Below are 23,729 nucleotides of genomic sequence, written 5' to 3' on the forward strand. Positions count from 1 at the left end.
CAGTTTCCCCATTGAATGGGTACTCACGGGATGCACCAGGCCTCTAATAAGTGGAATCATGCACTTTGTCCCTGTGTGAGAGTTTATTTCAACTAGCATAAGATCCTCCAGGCTCATCTGTAGTATAAATGTCAGAGAATAGGAAAGCTATCAAGGGAGGGGATGGGATACAGAGTTCTGGTGGTGGGAATTGTGCGGAGTTGTACCTCTCTTATCCTATGGTTTTGTCAGTGTTTCCTTTTTATAAATAAAAAAATAATAAAGTGGCATAAAAAAGAAAGTCCTATCTTTGAAGATCAGAGAGTAATGTGTGTGTGTGTGTGTCCATCCGTGTGTGTCCACATAAATGTCCATTCACCTGTCAGTGGACATTTGTGTTGCTTCTCCCTTTTGCCTGCTGCAAATATGCTGCATTGAGAATGCTGTGCAAATATTCCCTCTGCTCCTACTATTAGTTCTTTCAAATAAATGTTCAGAAGCAGAATTGCTAGATCATATAGTATTTCTGTGTTAAGTTTGTTGATGAATCATACTATTTTCTATAGAGGCTGCTCAAATTTACATTTCCACCAACAGCACAGAAGGGTCCCAATTCCCCAACATTAGTCACCTACACGTGTTATTTTATGTGTTAAACAATATAATAACCACCCTAGTGAGTGTGGGGAAGCATTTTATTGCTATTTTGGTTTGCATTTTTTTTAATGATTGGTATTCATTTCATATACTTGTTGACCATTATGTTGATCATATATGTTGATCATATACTTGTTGACCATTATCTTTGGAGAAATGTGTACTCAAGTTCTTTGCTCAATTTTTATAGCTGTTTTTGTTGTTAAAGGTCATTGATTTTTAAATTGGGGTCAGTGATATTTATCTTATTCATGAAATCAAAAATAAAAAATATATGTTTTTGCTGTGAGATGTGATCAGCAGTTCACATTGCATGTAAAATACAGAGGTCTATACATTACTTACATTTTAATAGGTTCAATTGTAAGTTTAGAAGCATTTACTTGTCTTCCCTACTTTTACTTTTTCAGAGAAAGACCGAGAGAAGTAAATGCTTCTAAACTTACACTAGCACTGCTGCTTTCTCTAGTACTTTAGTACTTGCATGTGGCTTATGTGGGTTGGGTCATGCTGTGCATGGCAGTGCCGGCACCCTCCCAAGTGAGCCATCTTGATGTCCCGTACTTTAAAAAAAAAAAAAAAGATAACCAAACAATATAAAACCACCAACAAATATTTATGGCCTCCCCCTACTTACATTACTTCATAAAAATGGCAAGTAACCACAGTTTACTGGATAGTAATCAGGTTTCTTTCATTATCACGTGTGGATTCAGGCAACATGCCGTGTCCGACATGGTCCTGGGCCTAATCTGAGCTCCCTGTGCTCCTTTCCCGCCCATGTAGCCACACAACTGAGCCCACCTGATCTTCACAGTGTGTGAACCCAGGGGGACAAGGATCCAAACTAGCTGGTGCTGCTAGGTGATTCCTGCAGGCAGCCCTGCTATGTTCAGCCAGCAAATCAAATGGGAAACTTTCTGCCTTAATATGGGGAAGCTGGGCTGGTGGGTAAGTGGAAGGGTGGGTTCCTGGGAGTGAGGACACAGCTCCACACTACTCCTTGAACTGGTATTCCTTCCGGTGCCAGTCTCAAAGAAGGCTGTTTCCGCTTTTCCTTTGATGTATTTGCAGTGGCAGTACTGTTCATATTTGAAAACTTACTCATTCCAGTGTTTCAATCGATGACAACTGCTGTAAGATTAAATATAAGATATAACCCGGATCAACCAATTTCCATGAATTGGTTTTATTTAAGGACTGCTGCTGATGTTAAGTTGTTTGTTTTTCTAAATGCACTTTCACTTGTCTTGATGATTTACAACTGTTGCCAGTGCTGTTTAAGTCTTGTTCTGACAGTGATAAATAGATTCATCTGGCAAATTCAGCTGTTTTTATTAAAAGTGAATACTGGTTAGTGGAAAGGTTCTCCTATACAATTTTCTTGTCAAAGAAGATGATGAGGAAATAAGCAATTTACTTCCTTGGTTCTGAGCTCCAATCCCACACACCTTCCCTGCTGCTCATCTCCACAGAACCCTCTGAGCTGAAAACAGCTCAGTTATCAATGTTGAGAAATAAAATCTCAGGGAATTTGTTGTTTTGAGGGAGTGTATTGGTGGTAATATGATTTTTTTTTTATTGCTTAAGGAAGAAGAAAAATTATGAAATAGAATGTGTTCAGGTTTTTAGTTAATGCCCTATGGTTTTATTTCAAAATAATAATAATAATTTGGAAAGCTTTTAATTAAGTGTATTTAAATGAAAAAAATTAATATTTTACTTCATCTGGAGTGAATTAAAGTACCCTGACTATAGGATTTGGTTGATAAAAAGAGGTGATAATGGCTTCAGTTAAGTCTTTGAAAATAGAGGCAGTACATAGGAATGTTAAGTCTTAAAATATAGAGAACAAGTCATTAGTATCAGATATCATAGTGTCAACTTTAACTTTTATTCAGAGTGGTTATTTTTTTTAATAACCCATATTTAATAATGCATTTTGAAATCTGAGAGTACCATAGTGAGCATATCCAAATCCTTGGGAGAGTCTAATATAGTTTATCTCTCATAACAATAGCATTCTCAGAAGAACCAGGATAACTCATAATTCTAAAAAAATAAAAAATAAAGGACATAGGCAGAGGTAGATAGCATAGTGATTACGCAAAGAGACTCTTATGCCTGAGGCTTCAAAGTCTTTGTTTCAATCCCCTGTACCACCATAAGCCAGAGCTAAGGAGTGCTCTGGTTAAAAAACAAAACAAAACGGGGTTGGGCTGTGCACCGGGTTAAGCACACATATTATGAAGTGCAAGGACTGGCATAAGGATCCCAGTTTGAGTCCCTGGCTCCCCACCTGCGGGGGGTGCGGGGATTGCTTCACAAGCGGTGAAGCAGGTCTGCAGGTGTCTGTCTTTCTCTCCCCCTCACTATCTTCCCCTCCTCTCTCAATTTCTCTCTGTCCTATCCAACAAAAATAACAAGGCCAAAAAAAATGGGAAAAATGGCCTCCAGGAGCTAGTGTATTCCTAGTATAGGGACCAGCCTCAGCAATAACCTTGAGGCAAAACCAACCAACAAACAAAATGATAATCTTAAATTTCAAACCCATGATTTCCTGCTTTGAAATCAATTGCATGCTTTCAGAATCTAATATTTTTAATTTTGATTTTCTGAATTGCTAGCCTATATTAACTTTTTTAAAAATCTTTTTTTGCACAAGTGAAATACTTGCCTGTAAAAATATCTTAATAAAATGTATTTCATTTCAGTATCTTAAATAGTGATGATGAAGAAATATTCAATAACGAAGAGCATGAATATGCATCCAAAAAAAGGAAAAAGGATCATTTTAGAAATGACACAAATACACAATGTAAGATGAACTTTCACTACTAGTTTTATTGTATTTGCTTATAGAATATATTGATGGAAGTTGGTCTTGGCAGTGGTATCCAACAAAATAAGAGATCACAGACTTACAGGTAGCAGCATTGTGTCCACTTGTTTAGCAGGCAGACTTCTGCAACCAACCATTTTAATAAGGCTTGTAGAAATAAAGCAGAAGATACCAGAACCCAGAGAACAATCCATGAATCCCAGTAACTAAGTGGCGGTCATGAGTCCAGGTCATTGGCTCACCCCTGAGCAGAGAGGCCAAAGTATGAGGTTTCCTGACTTTTACTTCTGCACAAAGATGTACTCAGTGTGGGATCAGGACCTGGAAATATATACACAAGAAGGGACTAGGGCCCTAGTGGTAGGAGGTCACCTGCACAAAATGCCCCACTGTAGTCTGGTACAGTTGTAATTCCAAGACATGTTTTATGTGTTCAGTCAACTGTGAAAGCAGGGTCATGTGGAGCTTATAGTTCTCATGATTCTTAAAGCTTTTGGTTTTCAGTTGCATGGAAAAAAAATTGAATGGAAACCATATAAAAGCAATAAAAAACAGAATTTTTACTAGCCTAGGTAAGAGATATTATATATATAGCTATTTACATTTTACTACCACTGCAGTTTTAATAATGTGAATTCTCTAAGTTATTAAGACTTGCCTCTGTTTTCAATTGTTTTTCATATAAAGCTATTTAAAGATCTCTTAAATTGATGTTAGGAAACAAAGCAATTCTGTTTACATTTAACCAAGTATAAGCATTGCTGTTTAGTGGGGTCTGGGGTGGGGTGGAGAAGGCTTTATAAGTGCAAAGCCTTCTCTACCACTGAGCTTCACCCCTGACCAAAGCATCTCTTTTCTGTATGAGAATCAGATGTTTGGTTTTTTAATCTTATGCAACTGTGGAAGTTCATTAAAAGTTTTTAGTTTGAGAGGCTTCACCACATTTTTAAAAGCAAAATTGAGTTTTATTTCAGGTTTTTATCGTGAAAAATGGATCTATGTCCACAAAGAAAGCACAAGAGAGGTAAGTACTCTTATAAGTAAGTCTGTTTTTATTGATCATATTGCATGTTAAATATCATGTTAAACTATTTTTCAATATCTGATCCGTGTGTTTCATTCTGACAGATGAAAGCTTGTGAGGAAGGGTCTTGAAAGCATTCATGTGTGTGCATGCATATGTGTCTACTGTCTCCTGGTACAAATCAGAACAAGTATAGGCCCTAGATCATTTAATGCTTTATCACCACCTCTCTCCACAAAACTGTTTATGGAGCCCCAATAGTTCAGGGTAGTGCTCCAGATCTTGTGGGGGCGAGAAGACATTTGTACAGCCCCCACAGTTCAGAGTAGCTGTTGTGAGGTTAGTAGTGAGGTGTGGATCTGGATAAGGGTATGAACCTTTCCCTCCACATCTTCTTGCCAAGTTGGCAGCTATATTTTATGAGAAAGACAGCAGTTTACTTCCCATTCTGTGTGTTTCCTCTGCTGCCTGTGCCTTATTTTTGCAGCAGTTGGGCAAACCAATTTAGGGAACAGTTATATAGCATATTGTCATCATTAGTTAAATAGTCATGTGTTTAATAATAAACCGACCCCGCCTCCCAGAAGTTTGAGGGTTATATTCTCAGATGGAAATCTTATTTAACCTAGCTATGGTAAAGTGTTAAATCAGTAAGAAATTAATCCTTAACATTTCCTCTAAGCTCCCATTAGAAGACTGTTTGGCACAGCTAACTGAGTTTGAGCTGATAAAAGACTATTAGATATTTCATTTGCTCTGTGTTTCCACACTGACTACAGAACAGAGATCTCATTTAAGCTAGTATAAGCAACAAAAAGGGAACCAATTGTCTGCAGGGACATTACATGGATCCTAGGAACAGAATCATAGCCCGCCTCACTGGGGACCAGGGACATCTCTCTCCACTCTGCTTCTTAGCCATTTTTCCTTCTCTCACCTGAAGAGCCAGGCATCTGCTGCCTCCTGGCCTTACAGGGCACTGCATGGTCAGACCCCACAGAGGAGCACATTCTAAGCACATTCCTCATGTGCTTAGAATTTGCTATTTTAGTCTGCTCTGTCAGTCAGGTATAATTCTCCCTAAAAGAGGCCATTATGAGATGAGTGACTGTCTGGAAAGGAATCAGCTACACCAACATTTAGAAGTCTAATCATTGAAATGAGAAAGAAATTAAAGTGGAAATATCAGCTCAGCTTACTTTCAGACTATAATATATACCTAATTAACCTTTGCTTTTGTCCACAGCTTCCAGGAAAATATTTTGCACATAGTAAATGTTCTGTTTTTTTTAAACTTATTTTTGTTTTATTTATTGGATAGAAACAGATAGCGAGAGGGAAGTGGGGAGAGAGACACCTGCAATTCTACTTCGCTGCTAGTGAAGTTTTCCCCTGCAGTTGGGGACCTGGGGCTTGAACCTGGACACTTAGTGCATTGGAACATGTGCTCAACTTGGTATGCCACCAGCAGGCCCCCAGTATGTCCTATTTTAAATAAGTGTATTTCATTGAACTTGTACACATATTGTGAGATTGTTCTTAGGATTTGGGTACCAGGCCCCCAAAACACAGGCTCATTGGCATTAGCTGTCAGTTCATTTGGCTAATTGACTGATTTAAAGATTTTCAACCACTGTTTTTCAGAGGCACGGCTATTGTACTTTAGGAGAAGCCTTTAATCGCTTAGACTTCTCCAGTGCAATTCAGGATATCCGAAGGTTCAATTATGTGGTCAAAGTAAGTATTTTATTTTAAAAGCTATTTTGATGTCACTATTGAATAGCTGTGTTTTGACTAGTGTGAATGTAAAGCATTTAAGACATGCATTTGTGCTTGTTTGCTCTGTTGAGAAGAACCAAAAGGAGTGAGTTCAGGAGGAAACTTGACATGAGGGGTATCTCCCACACTGTCATCTTTGTACTTCCTGTCAGAGGGAGACATCTAGCTGAAGAGAGGGCTTAGTTGGTAGTACACAGAACTTGTAGAAGCTGAGATCTCATTGAACCTCAGGTGTGGTGGCTTAGAGTCTAAGCCATATTACACATTATTCAGATTAAGAAAAAAAAGTCAGGGGTAGTAGTGCAGTGGGTTAAGCACACGTGGTGCAAAGCGCAAGGACCAGTGGAAGAATCCTGGTTCTAGCTCCCGGCTCCCCACCTGCAGGGGAGTCGCTTCACAGGCGATGAAGCAGGTCTGCAGGTGTCTGTCTTTCTCTCCCCACTCTGTCTTACCCTCCTCTCTCCATTTCTCTCTGTCCTATCCAACAACAAGGACATCATTAACAACAATAATAATCACCACAACAATGGTAAAACAACCAGGGTAACAAGAGGGAAGAAATGGTCTCCAGGAGCAGTGGATTCGTGGTGTAGGCAGAGCCCTGGCAATAACCCTGGAGGCAAAAAAAAGAAAAAGTCTGGCACAGATTTTCCTGTAAGATTTTCAGCTTGATGGTTTCATGTCCATTCTACAGAGCATGAATCCTGAACTACAGAGGGGCAAGCTAATAGAAAAAAAAGAATGTTATACAAAATAGAGCACAAGTCACACTGTACTTATACATTTCTGCGAGAAATATTTATCTTGGCCTGTGTTCAAAAAGAAAGGGTCTTAACCATATATTTCCTCAATTGTTTGCTTTTATTTAATCTAAAGATCCAATTATTCTGGTATTAGCCTTCATTCTCTTATAAGCCAAGTATAAGTGATGGTTCACAAAGCCGTTAATTTGGGGGTTTTAATAGCACTGTGGAACTTTGGAAATACTTTCCTTGTAATGGTTTTCAGGTGTTTGAGAATGTTTATGGAAGGACAGACCTTTGGGGGGTTAGAGACTTGCGAGCCTGTGTGAACTTACCTACTGGTGGTTCTAGTCAGAATTTATAGGACCCCCAATGTGACCAGCCCCAAGGGTTCTTTTGGTGGCACAGCTTCATATATACTTGCTGGCTCACCAAGGCGAAGTCCCCTGGTTTTCTGAGTTCTTAGGTGTGAGTGAGTGAGTGAGTGAGTGTGTGTGTATGTCTCTGCCTTGTTATTTCCTGTAAGTACAGCCCATATTCAGTCTTCTACACACTTATCAGGGACCCAGCAACTGGACAGATGTATTGCCAAGAGAATTCTGCTTCAGGATAGGTCTTTCCCCACATCACTGTCCCAGTTCAGATCTGCTCAACTATACACTAACCAGTCTTGCCCAGGGTCTGCAGACCAGTTTCCTCCAGGTGGTGGGAGTGGGCCATACATGGGAGGAAACCATCTGTGTAGCTTCATGTGGCCCTCCCACAGGTGCAACTCCTCAGATGCTGACTTCTGGAAGGGGCCCACCTTCAGCTCCTAAAGCTGCCTCAATCCTAGTTTTTATTCACTTGCCACACCATTTACTGATCACTTTGCTCCAGTCATTGTTTTAAAAATGGAGTTCCTTTTGTGCCACATTCTGTTGGGTTGTCACAGTCATGACATATTGTTCTGTGTTTATGCAAACATGCAATATGACTTTTCTGATATCCCAACAGATAGAAATGCCCGTGCATTAGAGTTTTCATGCTGGTTGTTTTCTTTTAGCAGAGTACTGCCTTTTTTTTTTTTTTTTTTAACCAGAGCTTTGGGGTATGTTGGAAGAAGCTAGGAAATGTATTGTTAGGTACAAGTGAATGATGCAAGCAGCAGCCATATTTCTCCCAGGTCCTGGACCCAGCAGTGGTCAAGGAAAATTCTCCTGCACTGCCCTGACCCATGTGTTTCTTTCAAGCTTAAGTTTTCTCCCAAACTTCGCCAGGGCCAGGAATTTCTCGTCCTGAGGTCTTTCCGCATGTGCCTCCCTGCAGCCTAGGCGGTCGGTTAATCTGTTGCCAGTGGCTGGCTTATTATGGTGCTGGAGATTGAACCTGGGACCTTTGGTGTTACAGGCATGAAAGGCTTTTTGCATAACTATTATGCTATCTTCTCAGCTCACTGGTTCGCTCTCTGGGAGTATTGACCAAAGATCTCTATGGAGTGCAGAAGGTGGGAGATGTGGCTTCTATAATTGCTTCTCTACTGAACATGGGTATTGACGGGTTGATCCATACTCCCAGCCTGTTTCTCACTTTCCCTAGTGGGGTGGGGATCTGGTGAGGTGGGGTTTCAGGACACATTGAGCTTAACCTGCTGCACCACTGCCCGACTCCCAGCAGCAGATTTTTATTGAAAGCCTGCACTGCTGTGATCTGCTGTCCTAGACTCAGCTCCTGCCTGACCCATCAACCTCACCTCTGGGAGATTTGGGGGTAAATACTTGGTTGCAAGGCACACCTGCTTCTGAGCACTGAGACACCTTTCTCATTCCTTTGGCTCCTGACCTCTTTGGTCAGCCACAGCTTCCCAGCAGGAAAGGAATGTTTGATATCGTAAATAATGAGTATGACCTGGGAAATAAGTCAGCTAGTAAAACAGAAGATTTGCATGTCTGAGGCTCCCAGTTGGATCCAAAGCGATGCTTGTACCTGAGTGGTGCTTTCACTTCTCCTTCTCTTTCTTTCTCCTATGAAACTCTGTCTTTGTCACATGAAATAAATCTTTAGACAAAGGGTAAGAGCAGTGGTCAGACCCACTCAGATGGACACTGGCAGAATGATGCTTCAAGTCATATAACAAACAAGATAAAGACGAAGACAATGATGGTACTGGAAATTAACAGAAGTCTTAGTAAGGCCTTATTCTTCTTATAAGCTGTTCTGTAAGCTGTTCCCCTTGCTTGCCACACTGAGCTCTGTGATAGGGCACAACTAAATAGAATCATTCCATAACCTGCAATATCCCAGCTCAAGGACAGCACCTGGGAGAGCAGGCGCTCGTTATGCCTACAGTGAATGAGTGGGTCACGATCTAATAAATTTCAGCAGTCACTTCTTACCACTGTTTAATGTCCTCCACAAGTTCTGTGTGAAATGTGAAACTAGATGGCAGGATATTCTGAAATAACCAAGGGGCTATTGGCGTAGCTCAGCGGTGGAGCACATGCTTTCTATGTAGGAGTCTCTGGGTCGAGTCTTCCCACCAGCCAGTAACTAAAACTTAAAAAGCTAAGATTACATTTTTGTCAGTTGCTTCCCTGAACCTTCAGCTCTCTTATTTCAAGCAAGTGTGGTATTTAGAAGAGGAGGAAGTTAACTCTTACTGTAAAACATTCTCAACAAGGAAGCCATGAGCCCCTCATTGGGCCTGACCAAGATGGTCCTGTGCTGACTGGATGGTGTGCAGCAACAGTGCCCTCCACCCTGCCCGTGAACATCCAGCTCACATCAGGAATTGGTCCCCTCACTACTGTTATCTGCAGTGACCAGAAGTTTTCTCTTTATCCTTCCTTAACCTTCAGCATGGCTATGCTATCAACAGCTTAACTCCAGAGTATGACAAAGCACAGCGACTAGGAATTCTTTTTAACGAAACTATGATTATGAGTTTTTGTGACAATTCAGTTTACCTAAAACAGCAGTCTCCCTTCCTGCCAGTTCTAGTCAGTGGATAAGATGACTCAAATGGGACATTAATTCCAAAGGAGGGAGGAGAGAAAGACTAATCCCAACTGTGAAGATCATATCTCACCATCTGTTGAAGCTGGTTCCCCAGAGGGGGACCTTGTTTCTGGTAGAGCCTGCATCAGCTCTGTCATGTGACCTTCTCTTTCTTTCTTTTTAAATCCAGGTTATCAGTGGGGCTTCAGTGCTGACACTATGAATCCACCACTCTTGGCAGCCTCCCCCCCATTTTATTTAGTAAGACAGAGAGAAATTGAGAGGGGAGGGGGAGATAGGGAGGGAAAGAGAAAGATAGCGACCCCCCTGCAGGTGGGGAGTGGTGGCTAGAACAGGGTCCTTGCAGTGGTCCTCATGCTTAGTACTGTGTGCACTTGGCAGGGCGTGCCACTGCCTGGTCCCTCATGTGGTCTTCTTTTTTTTTTTTAATATTTATTTTATTTATTTATTCCCTTTTGTTGCCCTTGTTGTTTTATTGTTGTAGTTATTATTGTTGTTGTCGTTGTTGGATAGGACAGAGAGAAATGGAGAGAGGAGGGGAAGACAGAGAGGAGGAGAAAAAGATAGACACCTGCAGACCTGCTTCACCGCCTGTGAAGCGACTCCCCTGCAGGTGGGGAGCCGGGGTTCGAACCGGAATCCTTATGCCGGTCCTTGTGCTTTGTGCCACCTGTCATGTGGTCTTCTTAAGCCTTTGGGAGACAGACCTTTGAAGAATCTGCAGGAAGTTGCTGAGCACTCCCTAGAAGAGTGATGTGGCCACCAGGCTTGCATCCAGACAGGAATTCAGTTCTGTGCCAGCTTCATGAACACCAGTCAAGAACTTTATACTATCATAGAATTGAAGTCATGACCCTTTTTTAATTAACTACATAAATTTGAAGAGGCTTTGAAAACTCTGTCCCTAGCAGACTGTTCCTAGCTGCAATGTCCTAGTGGGGCCCAGCAACTGGGAAACAGGTTGTTTGGCAACAAGTACAGCTCTGCGACTTACTTCAGTCCCAGCTCTGTTCATCTCCTTTGGCCTGTGTTCTCATCTGAGTGGGACAATTTCACTGTCAACGTAACCACACTTATTTGCTTCATTTGCATTGGTGACTTTTCTATCTTGGTTTTCTTAGTGGCAGGTGGTCTTTCTGACTCGTCTGGCCAACATCTCATCAGTCTTCTGTGGATTCAGGCCCACCCCATCTTCTACTTGTGATGTCAAAGGCTTTGTTGATGCAACATTAGGAAAATGGTTTTGGTGATGGGGTGGGCAGTGAGGAAGAACTATGTGCATGGACCCCCTTTATGACAGAACATCATGACCCCCATTCTCACACTCAGATGTAGTCATAGAGATTCTTCAGTCTGGACTTACTGAAGACTCTGAGTGATACAGAAATCAGAATCATTTAAATAGTTCTATCTTTAAAAGTGGGTGTGTTATCTCCCACCCCAGCTGGGAGGGAAGACTGTGCTACTGACTCCTCTGTAAATCACTTGCCATGTCACCTGGAGTCTCACTGCTCCCTTTTAAAGTTGAAAGGGTAAATAACATTTTACAGATACAATGGAGGGAGGGATTTTGATCTTGGTGACTCCACAGAGAATGACTGTGTTAGCCATAGTCCAGCCCCTGCCCCACTTCTCTGTTGAGGGAGCAGATCCTTGCAGCCTGAGAAAAGGGAGAAAATGTATGTGTGCGCTCTGATCTGTTTCTGTCCCTTCTAAGAGTTGTGAGAGTGGGAAGCCCACATTGGGAGGGTTGGTCAGATGAGATATGGCTGGGTCCCCTTCAGGGTCAAGAGTAGCTCCTCTTGCCACCAAGCAGGGTGTTGTCTCTAACTGGCTTCTAACCTCAGGCAGCAAGAGACACATTACAATGATGGTCAGAGCAAGAAAGAAATGTAATAATAAACTGTGCAAATTTGGAAAGGTAAGGCAACAGCAGGCACCTGAGTACTGGGTGTCTCAGATGTCTGCTGGTGCCTTCAAGCACTGTTTCTGCAACCACCTGAACACGGGACATTTATATATGTGTAGATGTTAGAAGTTGCAGAATGGTGTTTTTTTTCCAGTAAGCTGTCATGTGATTGCCATACCTGTAATACCATTTTTGACTCTGACTGTCACCATAGCTCTGTGTATGTGTAAACCAGCCTATCCTTCACTCCCTCTGAAGTCAACAGAGGCAGGAAGGAGCAGGTGAAGAATTTCATTGTCAGCACAAAGAGACAGATGTAATCACAGATTCTAGTGTCTCACACTCAGGTGCAATTGGGCAGGGATGATGTGGTAGAGGGAACATGTGTCTGGGTGGCAGCAGGACTCAGCATCACACATTATCCAAGTGGGTAGTGGGGTGTAAGCGATGAGTAAGGACATGGTAGGTAGGGCTGGCAGACCCAGCTCTCTGCAGAGGTGGGCCATATTAAATGAGAAGTCCAGAAAGCTGCCAACCTTCCCTTCTGTGGTCTGCAGATCCCTCAGAACTGAAGAAACCAGGGCAGGGGTAGATAGCATAAGGGTTATGCAAAGAGACTGTCATGCCTGAGGCTTCAAAGTCCCAGGTTCAATCTCCTGCACCACCATAAGCCAGAGCTAAAAAGTGCTCTAAAAAAAAAAAAAAGAAAGAAAGAAAGAAAGAAAGAAAGAAAGAAAGAAAGAAAGAAAAAAAGAACAGAAGAAACCACAGCCAGCATCAGTTCACACTCAGGGGCTTGTCAGGGAGCAGCAGGGATACCAAGCTAAGTGGATCCTGACCACATGTCACAAGGGAAAGGAGCAGGGTAGGAATACTGGAAACTGGGAAAAAAGAGCCTACATAGAAGAGGCAAAGAAAAGAGGATGAAGAATAGAGATGATGATGATGAAGAAGATGAAAAAGCTAATAAAATGAAAAGTATATGCGTTTAAGAGGACCAGAAGGGAAATTATCACTGGAGAGGACAGGCAGAGATGGGGCATACTTATGATTGAAATCTCCAAAGAAGAAATTAACAGTGAACACATTTGCAGAGCATATTCAAAAACACTCTCCTGTTATAAACACTGTACCCACATTCTGAAAGGCCAGCTGTGCTGTGGCCCACTTCCCAGGAACATGGCGCAGCTCATGGTGAAGGAACAAAACTGGTCTCATGGAGAGAAACCCTAGCACCCCCAGGCTTCTCCAACCAGCTCATCCTCACACTGCACTCATTCTAAATTGTATGGTCTGTATTTCCTTGTGAAGTAGATACTCATTTAGCTTGCTCCCTCTTTTCTTTTAAGCTATTGCAACTAATTGCAAAATCCCAGTTAACTTCGCTGAGTGGTGTGGCACAGAAGAATTACTTCAACATTTTGGATAAAATTGTTCAAAAGGGTAAGATAATTGGCATACCGCACCAAAGTAAAAGACTCTGGGGTGGGTGGGTGGGGAGAATACAGGTCCATGAAGATGAAGGATGATAAATGACATAGTGGGGGTTGTATTGTTAAATGGGAAACTGGGGAATGTTATGCATGTACAACTATTGTATTTACTGTTGAATGTAAAACATTAATTCCCCAATAAAGAAAAAAAAAAAGGAAAAAAAAGGGTAAGATAATACTTTTTTTTCCAGATTTATTTTTATGAGAGGTGGGAAGGGGAAGATCTGAACACTGTTCTGTTCTAGTATATATGGTGCTGGGGATTAAATATGCTGCCTCAATAGCTAATATTTTAAATAATCTAGAACTTGGTTATAAATTTAGTGTAAGGAGATGAATTCTTCCTTTATTTTCCCCAAGTGTATGTTTTTAGTTCATGTGATGGGGTCAGGAATGCAGGTGGTCCCTCCAGTTCTGCTGTTGCTTCTGGTTAAGAACTGCTTTTGCATACAAAACATATATAATATGGTAGTTCATCACTGTGTCTTAAAAAGATTGTTAACATTTTCATGGTTAAACAGCCACATTACACTATCTGTGGAATAGTTCCACACTTAGCATGTTCCACACTAGTCACTTAGGCTAGCAAATAAACCTATAATTTTGTTATTGATGTCATTGTTGCTGAATAGGACAGAGAGAAATGGAGAGAGGAGGGGAAGACGGAGGGGGAGAGGGGGAGAGAAAGATAGACACCTGCAGACCTGCTTCACCACCTGTGAAGCGACTCCCCTGCTGCAGGTGGGGAGCCAGGGGCTCAAACCAGGATCCTTATGCCAGTCCTTGTGAAATATATCTTTTATATATAAAGTCATCATATCTATTAAATCTGAAAAACAAAGCACGTTAGGAGTTGCTGTGAAATTGGCTTGTTGACTTTTTTGTAGTAAAATAACACATAGCCTTAAATTTACCATTTTAACCATTAAATACTAAGCTCAGTGTTCTTTTTTTTCTTGTTGTGCATTCCCACCATTCATCCCCAGGACTTTCCAACTTCCCAGGTTGACACCCTGTCCCCCTTACACACTTCCTTCATCCCTGACCAGCCCCTGGTGACCACAATTCTGCTTCCTGTCTATGACCCTGACCCCTCCAGGGACCTCCTGAGCTTGGAGTATGTGCTCCGTTGTGACTGGCCTGTGTCACTCAGCACAATCTCCTTGAGGTTTGTCCACATAGTAGCTGTGTCAGGCTCTCTTTCCCTGTCAAGGCTGAGTGCTGTTCCCCTGTGTATGGCCATGTGTTGCCTGTTACTTGTCAATGGACACATGGGATCTAGGATGATTTTCAACACTGATAGTTTACTTCTGTTTCTGTTTATCTAAGTTCTTGATGACCACCAAAACCCTCGCCTAATCAAAGACCTTCTCCAAGACCTGAGCTCCACCCTGTGCATCCTCATCAGAGGCATGGGGAAGTCTGTGTTGGTGGGAAACATCAACATTTGGATTTGTCGACTGGAAACTATTCTTAGCTGGCAGCAGCAGCTTCAGAACCTGGAGATGACAAAGGTATGGATTTTGTGGCCTCCGCATCTCTTCTGTATGTACATGAAACACTGATAGATTTTTGGACCAAGTGATCAGCTTGTTTAAAATGGATTAGAATCAAAAGACCAATTAGTGGCTTATAGTCATGGCTGGAAAGAGAGAGGGCTGGTTATTCTCCAGAGATTATAGTGTTCTATGGATTACAGGGTGCTCAATTGATTTACCTTTAAGGGAAATTGGATGTGTTTTTAGGCTAAAATAGCCTTCAGTGAATTAGAGTAATTTGATCCCAGTAACCCGAGTCTCCTAGTTGTTACTTCTCCAAGTTGAGTTATCTTCTCACCATCTTTTAGCTAGCTGTAGGCTGTGCACTGTGTGTATGTGTGTTTCTACTGTTGTGTGTGTGTGTGTGTGTGTGTTTGTGTGTTGGCAACAGTCGACATAGTGAAAAAATACAAATTATGTCATTCTGGATATCTTTTTTTTTTTTTTGTAACTAGAAAATGTGAATAGCATTGATTAAAGTAAATGCATTAGATTTACCTCTAGTACTATATATAACAATAAAAAAGGTATGTATCTTAGTGGCCTAAAAGTGTAAGTACTCTTCAGATTACAGTGGGCTAAAAATTCCTTTGTCACTGCTCCGAGCTGCCACATGAAAGAGGCTGGTTTCAGAAGTAATGTGGGTGCATCTGAACTTGTGGCCATTCATTTTACCCTAATGTGGGATTCAAACTAAGATTGGCAACTCCCTAATCATGGCCTGAGGTGTGAAAAAGCAGTCTCGGGTTCAACAGTGTTGTGATAGCTTGGCTTTCTGGATATGAGCACCACCCGGGCAGCAGCAGGAGCGCAGCCCCACCTGCCGAACCACTTTCCCCAACCAGCTATAGGCAGGATCACAGGCCAGCATGGCCAGGCTTGTTGAGCAAGAAGGAAAAAGCACAACACACACACTTTTCCTTCTGTTTTGTGGTGAAAAATGTGCTGTCAGACTTCTAGATGTTAGTACCTTTAGAATTGCACTAGAGGTTCATCTAATAGCCTTCCTTGGCACTGATGGGGCATTGGCATCACCTGTAAGCTAGCTGGGGGTGCCCGACTTTGTGGGTGGCTATAGTATTCAGGGAATCTCTACCCTGAAAAGGGCTCACTAGAAACCTTTGTTTTGATCAGAAACACGCAGACCTTAATTAGAAATGAACAAATGGGGGCCAAGTGGTGGCGCACCTGGTTGAGTGCACACGTTACAATGTACAAGGACCCGGGTTCGAGCCCCTTGTCCCCACCTGCAGGGGGAAAGCTTCACAAGTGGTGAAGCAGGGCAACAGGTGTCTGTCTCTCTCCTTATCTCCCCATCCCTCTCAATTTCTGGCCGTCTCTACTATCCAATAAACAAATAAAGATAAGGAAAAAAAATTTTTTTAAATGAGCAAATGGGGAAAAGGGAATTCAAACCATGTGCTATGTTTCCAGGGACTCTGGTGCAGTCTTCCTGCTTATTTGAGCTTCATTTTGGTGATGGAATTATTAAAAGACTGCCTTTAAGCCCCACACCACCCCCTCAAAAAATGAGTTCTAGTGTGTCACAGAAAGGAGACTGGGCATTATGGGACTGGTAGCTCGCCCAGAGTCCAGAGTGATGTCTCCTTTCTGTCTCTAAGAGATGTCACTAAGAACAAGAGCTATCTGCATTTTATGAAAACACATTTTTCAAGCTTCTTTGAAGAAGTGGAAATCCCTGTTGGGGCAGAACCAAGTATGTGCTCTGTCAGCCCACTCAGTAAGCACTTATTGGTGCTTATCTATACTCCTCACATGGTATCTACTGTATGCCAAGTCCTTGAGAGGGACACATCAGAGCAGCAGTGAGGTGCTTGGGTAAGGGTAGAGGTCAGGGTGTGTGGGACTTAAAGAAACCATTAGAACAGAGCAGCTCCTCTTAGGGGCTGGGCAGTAGTGCAGCGGGTTAAGTGCAAGAAGTACAGAGCAGCCCGTTCTGTTCCTGCCTCCTCCACTTTCTCATTACCTGTGCTACCCACACTACAGCTAAGCCCCTGGGGTCAAGGGTGCACACACTGTGAAGTATGGGTCCTGTCTCAGGAGATGGGCACATATTTTATAAAGGAGAGGTCTAGCCCCAGAACAGGCACACACTGTGGAGTACAGGGCTGTCATGTTCAAGCTGTATTGTTTCTGCTGCCGTGTTCTGAAGCACAGATCAGTCACTAAACACTGTGACAACTTGGTTCTTTCAGCAAGTGAACACGGGTTTGACACTCAGTGATCTCCCACTGCACATGCTCAACAACATCCTGTACAGATTTTCTGACGGGTGGGACATCGTCACCCTGGGCCAGGTGACACCCACGTTGTCAGTGCTCAGTGAGGACAGGCGGCTGTGGAAGAAACTGTGCCAGTACCATTTTGCTGAGAAGCAGGTGCGTAACAAGAAAATGTCTGTCCCCACCGTACATTCCCGTAGGAATCAGGAGTAACAGGAATTTACAAACTTAGTTCAGTTTCTCTTCTCATAAAGTTTACTTTTACGTTGAGAAAGAACAGTGGTCCCCAAAACACCCCAAGACAAAAGCTGAGCTTAATACCTCTGTCAAGCAGAAAGGGTCCTCAGTTCCTGACTTTGCATTTTCTCTAGATCTGAAGACTACAATTGCACTTTTACCTTTGGAGTCCTGTCCCTCTCTGACTCTCGCCATTGAGGAGGTGTCTGTCCTCCTGGTGGTCTCTTTGTAGTCTTCTCTTGCTGGTCTTGCACCTTCAGGACCGCATGCCAGAGGTCTCCTCACTCACCCCTCATAGTGAAATCTACTGCACTATGTCTGAACTGTTTCTGTTTTCCCATTTCTTTTCTTCGCTGGCCACACCATTTGCATCCCCAACCATGTATTAGGGGTAGACATTTCTTGTCCACCACTGTCTGACCATCTTGGTGGGTATGAGTGATGTCTTATCTTTATCCTAGTGATCAGTGATGTTGGGATCTTTTCAAGAACTTATGGGCACTTTTGTGTCTGGAGAAATTTATTTCAGGTCCTTTGTCCATTTTTTTTAATTGATTGATTTAATAATGATCAACAAGACCACAGGATAAGATGGGATACAGTTCCACACAATTCCCACCACCAGAGTTCCGTATCCCTTCCCCTTCATTGGAAGCTTTCCTGTTCTTTATCCCTCTGGGATTATGGAACCAGCATCGTTATGGGGTGCAGAAGGTGGAAGGTCTGGCTTCTCCACTTAACATGGGCATTGGCAGGTGCCCATTTTTCAAGTTGGGTTGTTTATATTACTGAGATTAAGTATTGCTTATATAGTCTAGGTGCCAACTCCTTATCAAATAATGGCATGTGTAACTTATTTTAAGCTTATTACATCATAAACGTCATTCTGGATGACAATATTTAAGTCTGTTTAACAGCTGCATATCATGATTTATGGGATCAGTCCCAATCTACTTAATTCAGGTGAGTTCAACTTCAAATAAGGGACTATTTCATGAACTACATTCACTTTTAAAAAGCTTTGTGCTATGAAGTAATTATCTGGTTCTGAACAGCATTTTGTTTGTGTCCAGTTTTGTAGACATTTGATCCTTTCAGAGAAAGGTCATATTGAGTGGAAGCTGATGTATTTTGCACTTCAGAAGTATTACCCAACTAAAGAGCAGTACGGAGACACTTTGCAGTTTTGTCGGCACTGTAGCATTCTCTTTTGGAAGGTACTGACTTAAAGTATTTTCTTCAGATTTGTGGGTTAATATTTGGTGAAACATTATTCACTTCTATTTTAAGTGTAATATTCAGGAACTTGGAGGTTTTTAAAAAAGTTATTTCACCAGGTATTTTGGGGGCAAAGGGACAGGTGTTCCTACAAATGAAATGTACAAGTTGTGGTTTGACTCAGAAATGTTAACCTCTTTCTCCCATGGAAGACTCACCTTTTTGTTGACACCAGCCTATGAGAGACATATCCCAGAGAGCACATGGGGAGGGTAGTCCAGCTTCTGAAGAACCCCAATCCATAGCTGATGCATGAAGAGGCTAAGGTTTCCCACCTGCATTCATAAACCCAAGACAGACACCCCCCCCCCAGCTTCCCCAGACTTGGCTGCCAGCCTGTGAACCTCCAGACCCTCCTCAGCATAGCCTGTGGGGGCCAAATGCTAGGTCTGGACATACCTTCTTAAACCACATTCACAGACTAGAAGCAACCCTCAAGACAGGCCAGACTTCAAAGCAGTGTCCTGCTTATTTGGTTAAATTCACAAGACCATCACTACTTCTCTGCAAACCTGACAGCTTTTGTGGAGCACCTGACCTTGAGAACATTCTCTCCAGCAGTTTCCACCTCTTTCTCTTTCTGTGCCGTCCCTTCTACTCTCCAGACTCTACCTGTCAAAGACAAATTGCTGGATGTCTCCGCTTTAGGGCAGTTTTATTTCTTTAGTGCATCAGTGTCTCATGCCAGAATGACTTTCCATGATTTGTTCTGGAGTTAGATATTGGATGTGTGACCTCAGTGAGGAGGCCATAGGGGACAGTGGTAGCAGGTGTGGCCCCTCAGTCTCTCCCTCAGACCCCTGATGGCCTGGCTGCTGTGGGATGTCTGCACCTCAGCAACCCTTACCTGTCACACTGTTCTTTACTTGTATCTGTAGTTTACTAGATGGTCCTATAGCCAGCTCGGGAGTGTCAGGAAGAGAGACAGCTGCTCGTCAGTACCAAGTCTGCTTATGATCATATATGCCTCTTTCAAGTCATGTGCTTCCTACAGCTGAGCAGTGAGTATGAAATGGCTGGGTGCTGACTCTGTCAGGTATCATCAACATTTTGAACAGTAGCTGATGCCTTTGTGTGTGGATAACATGAAGTCGTCTTTAATTCTGAGCCACACTAAAACAACTGTGTGTGTGTGATTTTTGCAGCACTGGAGTTACTTGACAGCACATTGTTTCTCAAGATCAGGGCACTTCGTTTTCAGGTTTATTTTCAAAGTGGTGATGGGATCACAGTGCCTAGTGCACAGTACAGGGTAAGCAAGATAGGTCAGTAGGTGCGTGGAACTGAGAGGCAAAGGAGGAGCCCTTATTTTCCTCCCTTCTGTCCAGACATGGCACTCAGCACAGCACATGGGTAAGTTTTCTACTGGCAAGTTGGGTCTCAGTGTGCGAAGGTGAGTTGGTGTGGTGCCCACAGAGCCAGAGACCAGAAGGCTGGCACCTGCTGATATACTGCCTTGTCTTTAGCGTCCCAGTAATATTTATGTTGGTTGAGAAAGTTAAATATCAAACCCGTAAAGACTGGAGGGGCCTGGGAGGGTGTTGGACTTCAGGCCCCATGGTTGAACAGCATTTATCTGTTATGTCATCATGCCTGCAGCTGCTACCAGCTATCAGGTTTCATCTGATCAGATTTACTGGAGTTGGGTTTGAGTTTTTCTACCTGCTTTTACCAGGAAGACCGGTGGTGGGGGTGGGGGGGTGTCTTTCTCAAATTGTTCTTCCTCTGTAGTCATACCACTTAACTGATCTAGGTGACCAGCTAGTCAGTCCTGTGGGGCCTTGACAAGGGTGACCCAGAGCACAGAGGTCACAGAAAAGCTCTTTGAGTTCTTTTTTTTTTTTTTTAACATTTTTTAAATATTTATTATTTTCTTTTTGTTGCCCTTTTTTTATTGTCGTAGTTGTTGTTATTGATGCCATTGTTGTTGGCTAGGACAGAGAGAAATGGAGAGAGGAGGGGAAGACAGAGAGGGGGAGAAAAAGATAGACACCTGCAGACCTGCTTCATCGCTTGTGAAGTGACTCCCCTGCAGGTGGGGAGCCGGGGACTAGAACCGGGATCCTTACGCCAGTCCTTGTGCTTTGCGCCACATGCGCTTAACCCACTTTCCTACCGCCCGACTCCCTCCCTTTGAGTTCTCATTCCTGGTTTTCAGCTGGACTTCCATTTATTTTCCTTTAGGAAGTATCAGGTATAACTTGGCTGTCTAGGTGTGTTGAGAAACCAAACAGTGAGTTCCACTGAAAAGCCCAGGACCAGGGCTCAAGACCTGAGGCCTTGTGTCTCAGTGGCCAGCAGCTGGCGGCAGTTTTGCTTAGAATGGCACTGAGACCTCCCCCGCTCTCCAGAAAGGGGGAAACAGACAGAGCACTGAGCGAGTGATGGAATGTGGCAGAAACTGGATCACGTAAAAAGAAAAGTGTGGATGGGGAGGCAGTGGCTACTGGGCATGCTTTTCCATGCAAGTAGACTCTGATGCTACAGAAGGAACGGATGATTTCCTAAAAGATGTCTTTTCAGCATCAACCACACAAGGAAGCATTAGTGTGGCTCCCAGCATTTCTTAGTGAGCAGATGTGAAGCACACTTAGCACTCCAACCGCACTGGTTGGGAACCTGAGAGACTCACAAGGAGAAGGCTGTCATTTTGAGTACGGATGGTACCTGGTGTGCTGGCTTCAATGCTTCTTCTTGCCTAAATTTAGTCATCTGGTTCTTCTGGTGATTTTTATAATTAATGTGCATCCAACCAAGTGCCTGAATGCAGCCTGGCTCTTTCTAATCTGAACTTTTCCTTTTTCCTCCCTGCACTGCCCTCCTCCTGGCTTTCTCTCCATCTCAAAGGACTGCCGTCTTGCTTTGTTGTTCAAGGTACCTGTGTGTGTGACCATAGCAGCATGGGGCTTAGCTCTGGTCTGAAGCTGCCTACTCCCACTGTCACCAAACACTTGGAAGAGCAGCCTGAGTGGTGGAGCTCACGGAAGGGGGCTCTGTCTACACCAGGACCTTAGGAGGTCCCTGTGCCCTGAGGGTGGCTGCTTACTCCAGACCTCCTTCTTAAAAGAGTTTGTCAATCTTATACAAAACCTGTTTTGCTTCTGCTGTGTTCGATACTACATACGATTCTGGGCCTCCTGAAGCAGCAGGCTGGGGTGGGGGCCACCCAGCACACACTCGGGATAGCATGCGGGTAGGGGTTCTGTACCACATCACAAGTGGGGCTGGAGGGACTCCAGGATTGGCCCAGAGAGGACACACCAGATTTGTCCCTCTAATGTCAGGTGTGGGTCAGTTTTGGGGGCTCACCTTTAGGCATGTGTCTCTCCCTCTGCTCCTATAGAAATGCCTATAGGAAACCTCTACAGGAAACTGCCCTGTCCACCTTTATTTGCATAATCATACTGTAGAGATGGGCTTCCTAGGCTAGAAGGAGGCTGTCTGTGATCCTCTCCTCTTCCCTCCAGGACTCAGGACACCCCTGCACGGCCGCTGACCCTGACAGCTGCTTCATGCCTGTCTCCCCTCAGCACTTCATCGACCTCTTCAAGTTCTGACCTGCTCCCCCTTTCCATGCAGCAGGAAGTGGCCCAGGCCTCCTGTAGCTGCTCGATGGGAAGAAGGTGGAAGCCCACTCCCAGGTGCTACAGGACAGGGCAGCACTGCTGCCTTCTCATCCTCAAAAGGGGGCAGGGACCCAAGCAGAAACATTTCTACTTCCTTCTGTAAAGAAATTCTTTTGTTCCAGGCATATTTATAAATATGCTTCTGAGATTTCTAGCCTTTTGCTGAACTGACACTAATGGCCAAGGATCTGCATCTTAAGTGTCAAAAGATCATTTCTTGGTTTTATAGTAATTGGGGTTGGGGGACAAAAACAATTCTTTGTAAATATATTGTGCAGAATATTTATTTTTCTTAAGATGTACTTTAACTGATTGGTTGTGTCCAAATGACCATTTTTCTGAATGCAAAATCCATTAGGGAAGTAGCTGCATGTCCGTGCTGGTGTTTAGCTAAGCCTGTGATTGTGCCTGTGACTGCTGGTGAGTGGTGCCCAGGACTAAGGGTGTGGCGGCCATGGGGGTTCACTGTGGACTCACTGGGAGACCAGTCTCCCACCCCATGTCAGGGCTGCCACTCAACTCCAAACTTCATTGTACTGAAATACTTTTATAAACAAATAAATCATGTTTATCTACTGATGTAACTTTTCTTGTGGAGAATAGTAGTGTTGATGGTGCAGAGATCATTTATCTAAACGTTTGAAAGACTGTCTTTAAAATGCTGTTTCCATTGTAGAAAACATTAAATATAAAAAGGTATATGAAAGAAAATACATCCACATTCCTATTTCCAAATCAAAGTACTTGCAGAAAGTAGGTAAAACCTCCCCAAGATATAAAGCAGAATAAACTTGACTAATCATGAACCTAAAGGCTGGAATATTGCAGATGATTTGGGGGTCTCCATTTTTTTAAAATGGGTCTTCGAGTGCAGAACCCTTGTACCGAATCATTGACCCTTGTTTTGCTGGTACTTTACTGAGCGTTTTCATTTGTGATCTTATGTTGGTCTGTTTGGTTGTTGAGGGAAGGCTGCCTTTTAGAATTCTTATCTTGGAAATTTCTCTCCTTATCTGCTTTTCTGGAAGAGTTTGTGAAAGACTGATGATGATTTTGGTGTAAGCTCTTGGTGGAATTCCACATGAGAGTCCCAATGTATTGGTCTTCCATTAGTGAAAATACTTTGCCTTCACTACTTTCTCTCAGTAGCTCCTGGCTAAAGTGTTAACTCTTCAGCACACAGACCTAACATAACAGGTGAGTGAACTGTGAAACATGTCTTAATTATCAAGGAGGGTGCTGTTGATAGAACTCACTCTTAACAGGTAGAGGACTTCAGCCTTACAAAAAGAAACTGGAGCTTCCTACTTGTGTGAACCCCTCTACTGTTCCCTCCCACCCTTGTATAGTCAGCCTCTCAGGGAAAGTGGGCTTCTGGTGAGGA

General features: G+C 43.1%; 1 protein-coding gene across 3 annotated transcripts in view; it reads left to right on the forward strand.

The window, feature by feature from the left end:
- FBXO25 (F-box protein 25) overlaps window positions 1–22,929 on the forward strand; it is a 42,229-nt gene extending 19,300 nt beyond the window's left edge. Inside the window, exons 3-11 of one of the 3 annotated variants that reach the window (XM_007531095.3) lie at window positions 3,351–3,454; window positions 4,453–4,502; window positions 6,147–6,239; window positions 13,280–13,373; window positions 14,753–14,937; window positions 17,178–17,360; window positions 18,515–18,658; window positions 21,567–21,593; window positions 22,187–22,929. In XM_007531095.3, coding sequence (XP_007531157.1) covers window positions 3,351–3,454; window positions 4,453–4,502; window positions 6,147–6,239; window positions 13,280–13,373; window positions 14,753–14,937; window positions 17,178–17,360; window positions 18,515–18,658; window positions 21,567–21,593; window positions 22,187–22,276 — 970 coding nt within the window. In that variant the 3' untranslated portion in view covers window positions 22,277–22,929. Of the gene's footprint in view, window positions 1–3,350; window positions 3,455–4,452; window positions 4,503–6,146; window positions 6,240–13,279; window positions 13,374–14,752; window positions 14,938–17,177; window positions 17,361–18,514; window positions 18,659–21,566; window positions 21,594–22,186 lie in introns of those variants that run through there. The other 2 variants (XM_007531101.3, XM_060184956.1) reach the window with 2 other exon arrangements.
- Window positions 22,930–23,729: the final 800 nt, after the last annotated feature.

The sequence above is a fragment of the Erinaceus europaeus genome, chromosome 2 (assembly GCF_950295315.1).
Source record: "Erinaceus europaeus chromosome 2, mEriEur2.1, whole genome shotgun sequence".
In the NCBI taxonomy this organism is placed as follows: domain Eukaryota; kingdom Metazoa; phylum Chordata; class Mammalia; order Eulipotyphla; family Erinaceidae; genus Erinaceus; species Erinaceus europaeus.